General features: G+C 46.5%; 1 protein-coding gene across 1 annotated transcript; it reads right to left on the bottom strand.

Annotated features, from left to right (window-relative positions):
- Positions 1-2758: 2758 nt before the first annotated feature.
- Positions 2759-11402, bottom strand: Echs1 (enoyl-CoA hydratase, short chain 1). The gene is made up of 8 exons (XM_012951467.2): positions 11247-11402; positions 9926-10123; positions 9352-9479; positions 8471-8570; positions 6973-7077; positions 6388-6507; positions 4411-4478; positions 2759-3230 (listed from the first exon to the last, which is right to left on the bottom strand). Exons 1-8 carry the CDS (start codon positions 11323-11325, stop codon positions 3165-3167), a joined length of 864 nt encoding a protein of 287 aa, XP_012806921.1. The 5' UTR covers positions 11326-11402; the 3' UTR covers positions 2759-3164.
- Positions 11403-12245: the final 843 nt, after the last annotated feature.

Raw genomic sequence — 12245 nt, 5'->3', positions numbered from 1 at the left:
AAGCCCACCCCTTCCTTGCCACGAAACACAAAGGATAGTCAAGAATGGGTGGACTGCAGGGCTGACCTAAAGGGCAGTCTTCACAACAGCTGACATTGAGGGTGCAGAGCCAGTGCCTGGTAAAGATCAGTTTTGTCTAGCTCTGATCCCTTAGGGTAAAGGGCCCATATATATTTGGCCCCACCAGCCTAGGGCCGTGACACTATGCCCTGACACCTACCTGTGCCAAGTTGTGGGGCCATGTGAAGATCATATGCAAATGGTGCTGTGATATAATACTAAGCTGTGGTAAGTAGGCTTCACTAGAAGAGGGCTCTAAGCTCCCAGGACAAGACAGATGTCCTTTGCTTTGCCTGAGCTGCAGTGTGTTGTCACCATACCAGTGCTCATATCCTGGGCTGTGTACTGGCCTCATGGCAAACCCCAGACACTTAGTTATAATGTATGTCTTCCACTCTTTTATGCAGAGTTTAAAGTCACCTTGAGACTACATGGTGAATTCCAGGTCAGCCTGGGCTTAAGTGAGCAAGACTCTTACCTCTGAAAACAAAAGTACCTGCCACTGTGAGAATAAATGACCTGTCCTCAGCACAAAAGTGTTAAGCCCTAAGAATCTAAGAAGTAATCTTAGTCAGCAATAACATGAACTTCTGATGTGAGTGAGCCCAGAGGGCAGTGTTTTAATATAGGTTGCTGACAATGCCACTGGCTATGTGTATTCTCAGTTCTAGAGCTTGAAGTCCAAGCAGATTTGCGGGTTTGTGAGGCTTCTCGGTTCATCCTCACACCTTTTCATCACATCTTCACAAGGAGGCCTGAGATATAAAGGACTTAGACCAAACCATGAGCCCTCCCTCACAGTGTTTAATATCTTAAAAACATCACTTTAGGGTTAGGAATACAACACAGAACTTGAAACACACATTTATTCCATTAGGCTAAGTGAAATCACTCAAATACAAAAGGACAAATATTCTAGTTCTACTCATGAGGTACCTGGAGTTGTCACATTCAGGTCGAAAATAGAATGGTGGATACCAGGGGCTTGGGCGGGGGGGGGGGGGGGGAGACTGTTTAGCAGGGACAGTTTCAGCTTGGGAAGATGAAGCCCTGGAGTCCAATGGTGTATATGGGTACATACCAACATGCAAATGCTCAAAGCTGTTAAGATGGTGATGTTTACATCATGTGCATAGAACACGACTGAGAGAAATGCTACTGAAAGATAGAACAAAAAGCACCCATGTAGTGGTTTGATTCAGGTGTCCCCACAAACTTGTGTTCTGAATGTCAGGTCCTCTGCTGGTGGTAATTTGGGAACTGGATCCTCCTGGAGTTGATGTATTGTTGGGGGTGGGCTTACGGGTATTATGGTCAGTTTGGCATTCTCTTGTGCCTGTTGTCTACCTGATGTTGGCCAGGAGGTAATAGCTATCCTTTGCTCATGCCATCATTTTCCCCTGCCATCACAGAGCTTCCTCTCAAGGGGAAGCCAAAATAAACCCTTCCCCCCCCACCCCATAAGCTGCTCTTGGTTGGGTGTTTTCTAACAGCAATGCAAACCTGACTGTAACAACCCATATAGTGGAAGCAGAAGGAAAACTGTGGTTCAGTGTCATGTGGAAGACTGTGGAGAAGTGTGTAGAGTAGTGATGCATACCTTTAATTCCAGCACTTGGGAGGCTGAGGTCGGAGGATCACTGTGAGTCTGGGGCCAGCCTAGGACTACAAGAGTGAGTTCCAGGTCAGTTTGGCTAGAGTGAAACCCTACCTTGAAAAAAAAAAAAACCAAAAACAAACAAAAAATTAACAGTGTGCAGGAAGCCCTACCTAAGCAAGTGTGTGCATCTGAACACAAAAGATCTTGAAAAATCTCAAAGCCAACTGCTCACAGTGGTTATCCTGAGGACAGCTTACTTTCTAAGAATTTAAACATCACTTACAATGAAAAAAAAATTAAGTTAAACATGGTGGTACAGGCTTGTAATTCCAGGCAGAATTGTAAATTTAAAGCCAACCTAGGACATACAGTGAAATCTTTTTTTTTTTAAACATTTTTTATATTTTATTTATTTATTTATTTGACAGAGAAAGAGGGAGGGAGAGAGAGAGAATGGGCACGCCAGGGCCTCTAGACACTGCAAATGAACTCCAGACACTTGTGCCCCCTGTGCATTTGGCTAACGTGGGTCTTGGGGAATTGAACCTGGGTCCTTTGGCTTCACAGGCAAGCTCCTTAACCACTAAGCCCTTCCTCCAGCCCCATACAGTGAAATCTTGACCTCACCCCCCCAATATTATTTTAAGTCTAATTTATAGGGCTGGAGAGATGTCTTATAGGTTAAAGACACTTGCCTGCAAAGCCTTAGGACCCAGGTTCAATTCCCCAGTATCCAAGTAAAGCCAAATGCACAAAGTGGAGCATGTGTCTGGAATTTGTTTGCAGTGGCTGGAGGTCCTGACATGCCCATTCTCTCTCCCTCTCTCCTAACTCTTTCTGCTTGCAAATAAATGAAAAAATATTTTTTAAAAGATCTAATTTATGGCCGGGCCTGGTGGCGCATGCCTTTAATCTCAGCACTCGGGAGGCAGAGGTAGGATGATCGCCGTGAGTTCGAGGCCACCCTGAGAATACAGAGTGAATTCCAGGTCAGCCTGGGCTAGAGTGAGACCCTACCTCAAAAAACCAAAAAAAAAAAAAAAAAATCTAATTTATGGTACATTCTTCATCTAGAGACAATTATAGGTGAACTGTAACTAATTTGAAATGTCACTTTAATCAGACTGGCATTTTAGAACAAGCAGACAGGAACATTTTCCTTGAGTTGTGGTACCCCCAGCTGTGTGCTGCACGCAGTTCGCAGTGGGGTAACTGGCCCAAGTGAACGCCTGCCCTGAAGTGAAGTAAAAGCATCAGACATTCTGAAGGCTCCTTAGCAGATTTCTGATCTGGAAGAATGTGCTCTGGTAAGGACATAATATGTACTAAATTCCCAAAAGCTAGCAAAGGCAGCTGGCCACACACACGAGCTTAAGCCCTGGTCACAGCTCTGCACCATCAATAGTAAACTGTGTCTTCTACTACCCTTAGGAGGAATTGCCTCTAAACTGGCAGGCTGTGCTTTACTCTCCACAGAGAAGTGTAAGGCCTAGGATGCTGGCTCTCAATTGTCTTTGAAGTTAGCCTTCCTCTTCTCTACAAATGCAGCCATGCCTTCTTTCCGGTCATCCTGGTAGGAAAAGGTAGAAAAACAAAGGTGAAGTTCTTTATCTTCCTGCTGAGCCATGTGGCTCCTTGCCTGCATCACTCTTGTTGTGTTCTTCCTACCTGTTCTCTATGTTCACAGGGGTAAGCAGGTGAATCTTGCAGTGGGTCACCTGCAGCCCAGGAAGGATGGGATACCTGACAGGGCTAGGCCTGGGGATGGAGGGTTGTGTAACACCCAGAACATGGTCTCTCAGGAACTACCATATTGTCAGTAAGCTCATGCTTGTACCATCTCTAGGTCATCTTCTCCAGCTGGATCTGGCATGGGACATCACCTCAGGATAATGGAACAGGATCAGAGTTCCACTCTGCAAATGCCTCTTCCCTAGCCCAAGTATGTATGCACATACCCCACATCTTCACCTTTTGATTCTGGCCCAAACCATTTTCAATCTTCCTTTTTATAAACCCCCTACACATGAGTTTCTGATGAGATGTGAATTATAAGAGCAAAGAAGAAGACAACTTCTTTTAAGTTTCTGGTAGGAATCATATGAACTTCTGCTCTAAAGCATTATAGTATTACAATGCATTTCAGCCACGTTTGAAATAAGTGCAATGAACCAGGGAAAATATAGGTGAAATTGCTATATTCTTTTCTACTTAGAGTTGGTATTTAAAAAAAAATTTTTTTATTTGAGAGAGAAAATGAGAATATGGGTGCACCAGGGCTTTTTGTCACTGCAAATGAACTCCAAGAGCATGTGCCACTTTGTGCCCCTGGCTTTATGTGGGTACTGGGAAACTGAACCTGGGCCAGTAGGCTTTGCAAGCCTACTGAGACATCTTCTCAGCCCCAGAGTTGGTCTTATTCACTACCCAAGATGGTGTGGAATAGTCCTTTTGCCTTCAGCCTTCTGAATCCTGTGACTATGGAGCCTGGCTATAAATTGCACATTAAATAAAGAAGCTATGCTTAACAATGTAACTCACAGAACCATTTCAAAAGAGGAAATGGTCCTAAAAAATTTTTCATTCTTTATACTTCCACATGCTGACAGAACAAGTGTAATACAGTCAGGTGGGAAACAAATAGTTCTAGCCCAAAGGAAATGACATCTAATGACAAAATCTGAAGGAAAATTCCAGTAGCTTCTGTAATAAGACCAGGCTTAAGTGTCAAGAGAATATTCTTTACTCACAGTGGCAAAGGTTGAATAGAAGAGTTTCTTCTCCAATTTATTTCCTTCTGTTAATGTCATTTCAAAGGCTGGAAAAGACACTTTTAGGTTACAAACTGATATGGTAAATGTGGGAACACAGTGTATCCTGTGTGGTGCTAGCCCATGCTGAACTATAATTCTGTGACTTATCTGCTAGGAGACCCAGCTATGTGAGGCCTCCATGCCATCAGTTTTCTCTTTTCAAGTGCACAGCCCCTCCTGAAGTAGTCATGTGAACAAACTGCTGTCTCAGGCCTCCTTAACACCCTCAGCAGGGACCCCAGAGGGGAGAAAAACCAGATTGTACAAATTGCAAATGGCACAAAATCTGTCCAGCTATGAGGACCTGAGGTGGTTGATGAAATTGAAATCACAGAAAAACAATACAGGATGAAAACCACAGTGACCAGACCTCAGGTACCACTCTGATCCTTTTACTGGGCCTCCCTTTCTAGTAAAGAACATAGACTACTACTGTCTTAATACTTGGAGGAAGATACTACCCAAGGCCAAGCTGTGATCTTTCCATAACTGTCAATCCATGTGGCTGCTATCACACAGTTGGCTCTCCAAACATCAACACATCTGACCATAACCAGCAGTAATCTGCAGGGTTGGCATCCCCTCTGGAGGTAACAACTGACTTCCTGCGTCATACTTGTCTCCCTGAAACCCTTATAGGCAACAATGAGCAGAAGCATACAGTAATCATCCCAAATTCCAAGATAAACTGTTACATTAAGGCTCTAAGTTGGAAGGCAAAAAAAGTGACTTCAAGCTGGGCATGCTGGTCCATGTAATCCTAGCAGTTGGGAGATGCAGACACAGGTGGGTTTAGACTGTGAGGTCAGTTTCAACTACATAGAGAGACCATGTTTCACAATCTAAAAGTAGACTAAAAACCAAAAGGGCTCTAGCAACACTGAGGTAGGGAGGTCAGACCAGTTGTACAAAGAGAGAACTGGTTAAGATGCTTCCAGTGAGCTGTGCCACCACAGACCCCACGCTGCAGCCCATGTGCATAACCAAGAACCTTCCAACTCAGATCCTAGAGGCAGGACTTTCCCATATTCAAGAGACTAGCTTGAATTCAGTGACTATGACTCCATTCTTGGGCTTCCCGGTGTGCCCAGCACTGCATCCCCATCACCTTCAAGGTCTGGTCTATTCTTGGGCCCTGGTACAAAGGGACAGTCGGACCATCTAAACAGAACCTTTTTAAAACATATATTTTATTTTTATTTATTTGACTGGGGAGAAGAGGAAAGGGAGGAAGGCGACGGGAGGGAGGGAGGGGGAAAGAGAGAAAGAATGGGCATGCCAGAGTCTCTAGCCACTGCAAATGAACTCCAGATGCATGTGCTACCATGTGCATCTGGCTTACATGGGTACTGGGAAATCGAACCTGGGTCCTTAAGTTTTGCAGGCCAGTGCCTTAAACACTAAGCCATCTCTACATACCCCTGAACAGAACCTTTTTTTTTTTGAGGTAGAGTTTCACTCTAGTCCAGTCTGATCTGGAATTCACTATGTTGTCTAAGGGTGGCCTTGAACTCATGGTGATCCTCCTACCTCTGCCTCCCGAGTGCTGGGATTAAAGGTCTACACCACCATGCCCAGCTAGAACCTTTGGAGTGACAGAAACCCAGAACTCTATGGCAACACTGCAGTCTTGAGATTCCTTCCACTGCTGCCTGAGACAGGCTGAGGTGGAGTCATTTGGAGCCTCACAACTCCATTTTCTCAACTCTTCATACCTGCCCATTTCTCCCCCAACCCCCAGGTTAGGGTCTCACTCTAGTCCAGACTAACCTGAAATTCTCTATGTAGTCTCAAGCTGGCCTCAAAACACACAGTGATTCTCCTGAAGCTTGGCCTCACAAGTGCTGGGAATTAAGGTGTGTGCTACCATGCCTGGCCCTGTCCCTCTTTCAATTCCCAGGAAGAAACTCCTACCTGCATTCACAGATTCTTTGGCCATGGCTACTATAATTTTGGAGTTGCCAGCAATTTTTTCTGCACAATGGATGGTCTCTTCGATCAGTTTTTCAACAGGAAAAATCTTGCTTACCAGACCTAAAACATGGAGCGGTGTGAATAACATGCAGGAACAGCATCAGCTCCATTTTCCCTGGAACCCAGTGATGCCAGAGTCTAGTTGTCTGGGTCATAAACGAGAATGATCATCCCCTGGGGTGGAATGACTGTGTGCCCTCAACAGCCCCAATAACTGTGCTCCTAAGATGTACCAGGTAGCTGTTCATAATATCAAACAGCAGAAAGAGGAGGATCAGGGGACCATGGTCATTATGGAGGTATGGAAAGGGTTGGCCTTCGAGGGTCCTGAAGATTCCCGGGAACCATGTGGGCAGTGGGAAGGGATACATATAATATTAATTTCTAACCTGGACACATGCTGTCAGTTCTTGTACCTAAGGTATTTCAACAAAGTTGGGACCTCAGGGATCTGATGCTGAATACCCCTGGGGACATCTGATACAGCCCCAAGTTTCTACCTAGCTCCCAAGAACACATGCCTACCTGCTTGCTTGGCATCCTGGGCTGAGATGCGGTCACCAGTGAGAACCATTTCCATTGCCAGTGACTTGCCAACTGCACGGGTGAGCCTCTGGGTGCCCCCCGCACCTACAGGGAAAGGGCTGTGGGTCAGACATGGCTCTGTGTCAAGTGAGGCTGAGAACCCAGGGATGGGGTACATCAAAGAGGCAGGGCATGTGGCTAGAATACATGAAGCCCTGGCCTTCAACCTGTACCAAACAAGAAAAAAGAAAACTGCTGGTAAGTTCACAAGGACTAAAGTTGAGGCCTAAGAGAGGGGTCTAGTGAGTAGGAAAAACCAAGGTAGCCACTGGTAGACAAAAGAAACTTCAGGGTCAAGTCCCTTTTCATGTTTAGTCCCATGGTCTCCTGATGGGTCTGTGGCCACCTCAGGCTCTTTCTCCACCATTCTGGAAAGTTACAGTTCTGACAACCCATGTTGATCTCAGATCAGCTGCCCTATCCAGGGCAGACCTGAACACTGTATAGGGCTATGGTGGTTTGAATCAGATGTCTACCATAAACATTTACTTTTATTTATTTGAGAGGAGAGAGAGACAGAGAGAAAGAAAGAGGGAGGGAAGGAGGGAGGGGGAATATGAATGGGCATGTCAGGACCTCCAGCAGCTGCAAACGAACCCCAGCCACATGAGCCACCTTGGGCATCTGGTTTATGTGGGTCCTGGGGAGTTGAACCTGGGTCCTTTGGCTTCATAGGAAAGTACCTTAACCACTAAGCCATCTCTAAGCCCCCCATAAACTTTTTATTTTATTTATTTATTGAGAGAGAGAGAATAGGAATGTCAGGGCCTCTAGCCACTACAAACAAACTCCAGATGCATGTGCCACCTTATGCATCTGGCTTAAGTGGGTCCTGGGGAATTGAACTGAGGTCCTTTGGCTTTGCAGGCAAGTGACTTAACCGCTAAGCCATCTCTCCAGCCACTCCCCCACCCCACCATAAACTTTTGCGTTCTGAATGCTTAGTCCTCAGCTGGTGGCAATATGGGAGGAGGTAGGTTTCTGGAGATGGGCTTAGGGATATTATAGCTAGCTCCCCCTTACTAGAGTTTAGCTTGTTCTGTTGTTGTTATCTATCTATCTATCTTTGTTTGTTTGTTTGAGGTAGGGTTTCACTCTAGCTCAGGCTGACCTGGAATTCACTATGTATTCTCAGGGTGGTCTCAAACTTACAGCGATCCTCCTACTTCTGCCTACCGAGTGCTGGGATTAAAGGCATATGCACCACCACACCCGGCTCTCTTGTTGCTATTTTCTACCTGCTGTGGCGGAAGTGATGTCCATCCTCTGCTCCTGCCATACTTTTTCCTGCCATCATGAAGTTTCATCTTTAGACTGTAAGCCAAAATAAAACCTTTCCTCTTATCAGCTGCTTTTAGCTGGGTGTTTGGTCCCAGCAATGCAAAAGTAACTACAATATGAGCTTATATGAGTTTTGTTAGGGCTTACACACTCTCACCTGGGATGGTCCCAAGAAGGATTTCTGGCTGTCCAAATTGGGCTTTCTCGCCAGCATAGATGATGTCACACATCATGGCAAGTTCACAGCCACCACCAAGCTGCAAAACAGGGTTTGGAAGCAGGTGGGTTTTACCAAAGGAGTCCAGGCAGAAAATTGCTGTTTGCTTACTGAGCTTTTTCAATGAGGTAAAACAAGAGTCACCTTATAGAAAAGGTTAATCTAGTGGAACAAAACTAGTTAAAGTCCAGGGATGAGGTACATCTCAGAGGCAGGGTATGTGGTTTAGAATGTATGAAGCCCTGGCTTCCATCCCAGTACCAAACAAGAAAAAAACAAAAACCCTGCCGTTAAGTTTACATGGGCTAAAGATGAGGCCTAAGAGAGGAGTTCAGTGGGTGGGCTGAACCAAGACAGTCACAGGGAGACAAAAGAAACTTCAGGAGCAAGTTCTAGGCTTGCAAACTTTTTGCAAAGGGTCAGACAGCACATATTCTTCCCTCTTGGCATAGTGGCTCAAAATCATAGGCCTCATTAAATAATCACCATATCATCACATGGCTTCTACAAGGGCTAAACCAGTCTTATACTGTCCAGCAGTCCAATGATACAGGGACCCACAGGTGCCTGCAGAAGAAACTACAACTTTCACAAGTGTAGCAAAGTTACAGTGACAAGTCAATACAGAAAAAGGCCACTAATGTATTTGGGGAGAACTAATAGCTGAGCATCTGTCAAACAAAGCAGATGCCAAGACTCATCTTCACTCCACAGGAAAGACACTGTGGGCCTGGCGACCCAAGATAAAGATCTCTTGTCATACTTCATTTTCACAAGCACAATTCCTCTCCTTCCCCACATGAGATCCACAGGACACTCACAGCATAACCGTTGACAGCAGCAATGATTGGCTTCTTGACTCGGGTGAGCTGGTCCCAGTGGCTTAGGAACTTCCCAGAGTAACAATCCTGGAACGTCTGGTTTTGCATTTCCTTGATGTCAGCTCCAGCTAGGGGTAAAGTGAGGTGCCAGTTACCAGATAGCAAAGAGCCTATGAGTCCTTTATCCCAAACCCATAGGCAGGTTATCTTATGGGCCACGCACAGGCCCTGGGGACACTGTCACAGACACTAGCAACACATTGAGTTACCTGTTATGAGAAGGTAATGCAGTGGGGTTGGTTGCAGGATAAGAAATGGATTCCAGGTTAAGGCTGGGCTTATCTGTCAGACACTTCACCTGACTAGAAAGGACCTGAGCCACTATGAATACATTTGTTTCACTGGCCAAGCACACAAACATTCAAAACACTGTTGCTCTTCCTCACAGATCACTTTACATATAAGTAGATCCTAAGCCACTTTCAATCACAGAGGGGCTGATCTTTCTGGTTACTTCCCACAGGCCACAGGCTTTCCTCTCACACCTACCACCATGGCTACCCAGCACACCCACCTGCAAACGCCTTCTCCCCGCCAGTGAGCACAATGGCTCCCACGGCTGGGTCTGCCTCGAAGATCTCCAGAGCTTGGTTGAGCTCTTCAATCAGACCATTGCAAAGTGCATTGAGTGCTTTAGGTCGGTTCAACTGGATCAGCCCTACATTGTTACTCTTTCCCTTCTTTTCTGTGATGATGTACTGAAAGTTAGTCCCTAGGACAAGAAGGCAGGAAAGAAAGAAAGAACAACAGGAACACCATTAGGTAAGTGTCAAAGACACAGGCAGGGAACTTTCCCCCATCCACACAGCTTCAGCCTGCAGTTTCTGTCACAACCACTCTGCTTTTGTGTCTGTTTAGGTTCATGCCATGTTCAGGTTCAAGCAAACCCTAGTACAAAAGACAGACACCCTCCTCCATTATGCCAGCATTTTTCAGACATGGTGCCAAGTGATTATCAGGAAAGGGTCCTAGGTGGGATGGAGCCAGAGGCAAAGGACCATTTTGTAGGGAGATTATCACAACATGCATGAGCTCGGCATTGGGTGGAGGGAGGGTGTGCCTGCCCAAGTGTGTGGCAAATTATTTTCTTAGCAGTGTTTGTCCCATGGGCTTGCAAGCAAGTAACTGAAGTGTTATTATGTGCATTGTTCAGCACCAGCGTGTCTGGTCCCCATGAGAGCCAGGACATGATTGCCAAGTCGAGGACTAGGTGCAGAAGCCTCAGCCTCAAGGTATGGCCAAGAAATCCTTGTAACACTGGAATAGTTGATTTTTGCACTCCTACCCAAGGAGTGAGGTGAAAAGGGAGGGACTGGCCAGCTGGCTGGGGAGGAAAGTGGGTGTGTCAGAATTGACAGTACTGATTGGATGGACTGAAGGACAGGCTCAGGGAGAGGCAGTGGACACAGGGGTTCCAGATAGGAGGTTCCCAGCTGACTTAACAGAATTGCGCATCCTCTTAAAGCTACCTAAGCACACAGAATTACACAACTAACATCCAAGTTCCCAGTTGGCCAGAAATCTTGGCACTAAGCTCAGTTTCCAAAATAGAAGAGTTGCCAGTTACACCCCTTGACTTCCCACCAGACAGGACTTCCAGGTGCCAGGATTAGGTGGGGAGAGTGTCAATAATCATGTGGGGGACTATGGAATGAAAAGGAGGCCCAAAGTTGGGGCCGGAATGTTCCATAATGAATCAAGGGTTGGGGATATAGGCCAGGGGTCAGAAGGAAGGTCTAGTTAGGGGTGTAGGCTGGGGGGGGGGCTGGAGTCAGCTGGGGCTCGCGGATGGAGAGTCCAGGATAAGTTGGTGTGGTGGTAGACCCTGCACTCACCTGAGCCGAAGCGCCGCAGTACTGAGCAGCGGGGCGGCGGACGGCAGAGGCGGGAGAACAGGACACGGAGGGTGGCCATGGCGCTGGGACTAATTGCTCCACCCAGGGTATCGCCCAGTCCGGAAGTGGAAGGGGCGGGGTGACTCCTTGGGCCGGCTACTGGGCAGTGGGCGGGGCGATGCTGCAAGTCACTCGCGTTAAGGTCTCGCGAGAGTTGACTACGGGTACTACGCCCCTATTGCGATTCCGGAGAGCTGGGCATCTGCTAGCGTAGGCTCCCGCCCGCCTTTACTCCAGCGCTGTCTGTCTGGGTTCCATGCTTCCTTGGGGGAGGAGCTATTTTGACAGCTCTCGGGGTGCAGCAGCAGGAATAACCCCAGTGTGTGGAGCCGCGAGACTTATATATGTGAAAGAGAAAGAATGGGTGTCCAAGGCCTCTAGCCACCGCAAACGAACTCCAGACGCATGCGTCACCTTGTGCAGCTGGCTTACGTGGGTCCTAGGGAATAGAATCTGGGTCCTTAGGCTTCATAGGCAAGCGCCTTAAGCTCTAAGCCATCTCTCCAGCCTCCACCGTGTCTTTTTACTGAGATAAGTTGCCAATTAAAATAGTTTTAGTCACTGCTAACTACCATCAGGTGCATGCACTACTTTGTGCATCTGGCTTTACGTGGGTACTGGGGAATCGAACCCGGGTCATTAGGTTTTGCAGGCAAAGCACTTCAACTTCTGGACCAACCCTCCAGCCCTAAGTGTGGCCACTTTGAGAAAACAACCTTGGCATGTCCTCAAAAGCTTAAATAGCAAACACTCCTAGGTTCACATATAAGAGAACATGTCTCACAGCAGCTTGTATATGAATGTTCATAGTAACGTTCCTCAGTCAAAAAGTGGAAACAACCTAAACATCGTATATTGGCACAATGGATACTTTAGAATATACAACAGGTACTAAAGGTGTAACTGAGCAGTAGCATGCTGTGTAGCATGTACAAAGCT

Source organism: Jaculus jaculus, chromosome 1 (assembly GCF_020740685.1).
Source record: "Jaculus jaculus isolate mJacJac1 chromosome 1, mJacJac1.mat.Y.cur, whole genome shotgun sequence".
Lineage (NCBI taxonomy): Eukaryota > Metazoa > Chordata > Mammalia > Rodentia > Dipodidae > Jaculus > Jaculus jaculus.
Note: the sequence above shows the minus strand (reverse complement) of the source record. Positions and strands in the feature narration are given on the sequence as shown.

Excerpts from the sequence above, each read along its gene's own strand:
- Echs1 (XM_012951467.2), bottom strand. The coding sequence starts at position 11,325 with ATGGCCACCCTCCGTGTCCTGTTCTCCCGCCTCTGCCGTCCGCCGCCC. Across the intron at positions 10,124-11,246 it reads ACTGCGGCGCTTCGGCTCAG|GGACTAACTTTCAGTACATC; the intron begins GTGAGTGCAGGG and ends TTCTTGTCCTAG. Across the intron at positions 9,480-9,925 it reads CGGGGAGAAGGCGTTTGCAG|CTGGAGCTGACATCAAGGAA; the intron begins GTGGGTGTGCTG and ends CTTTACCCCTAG.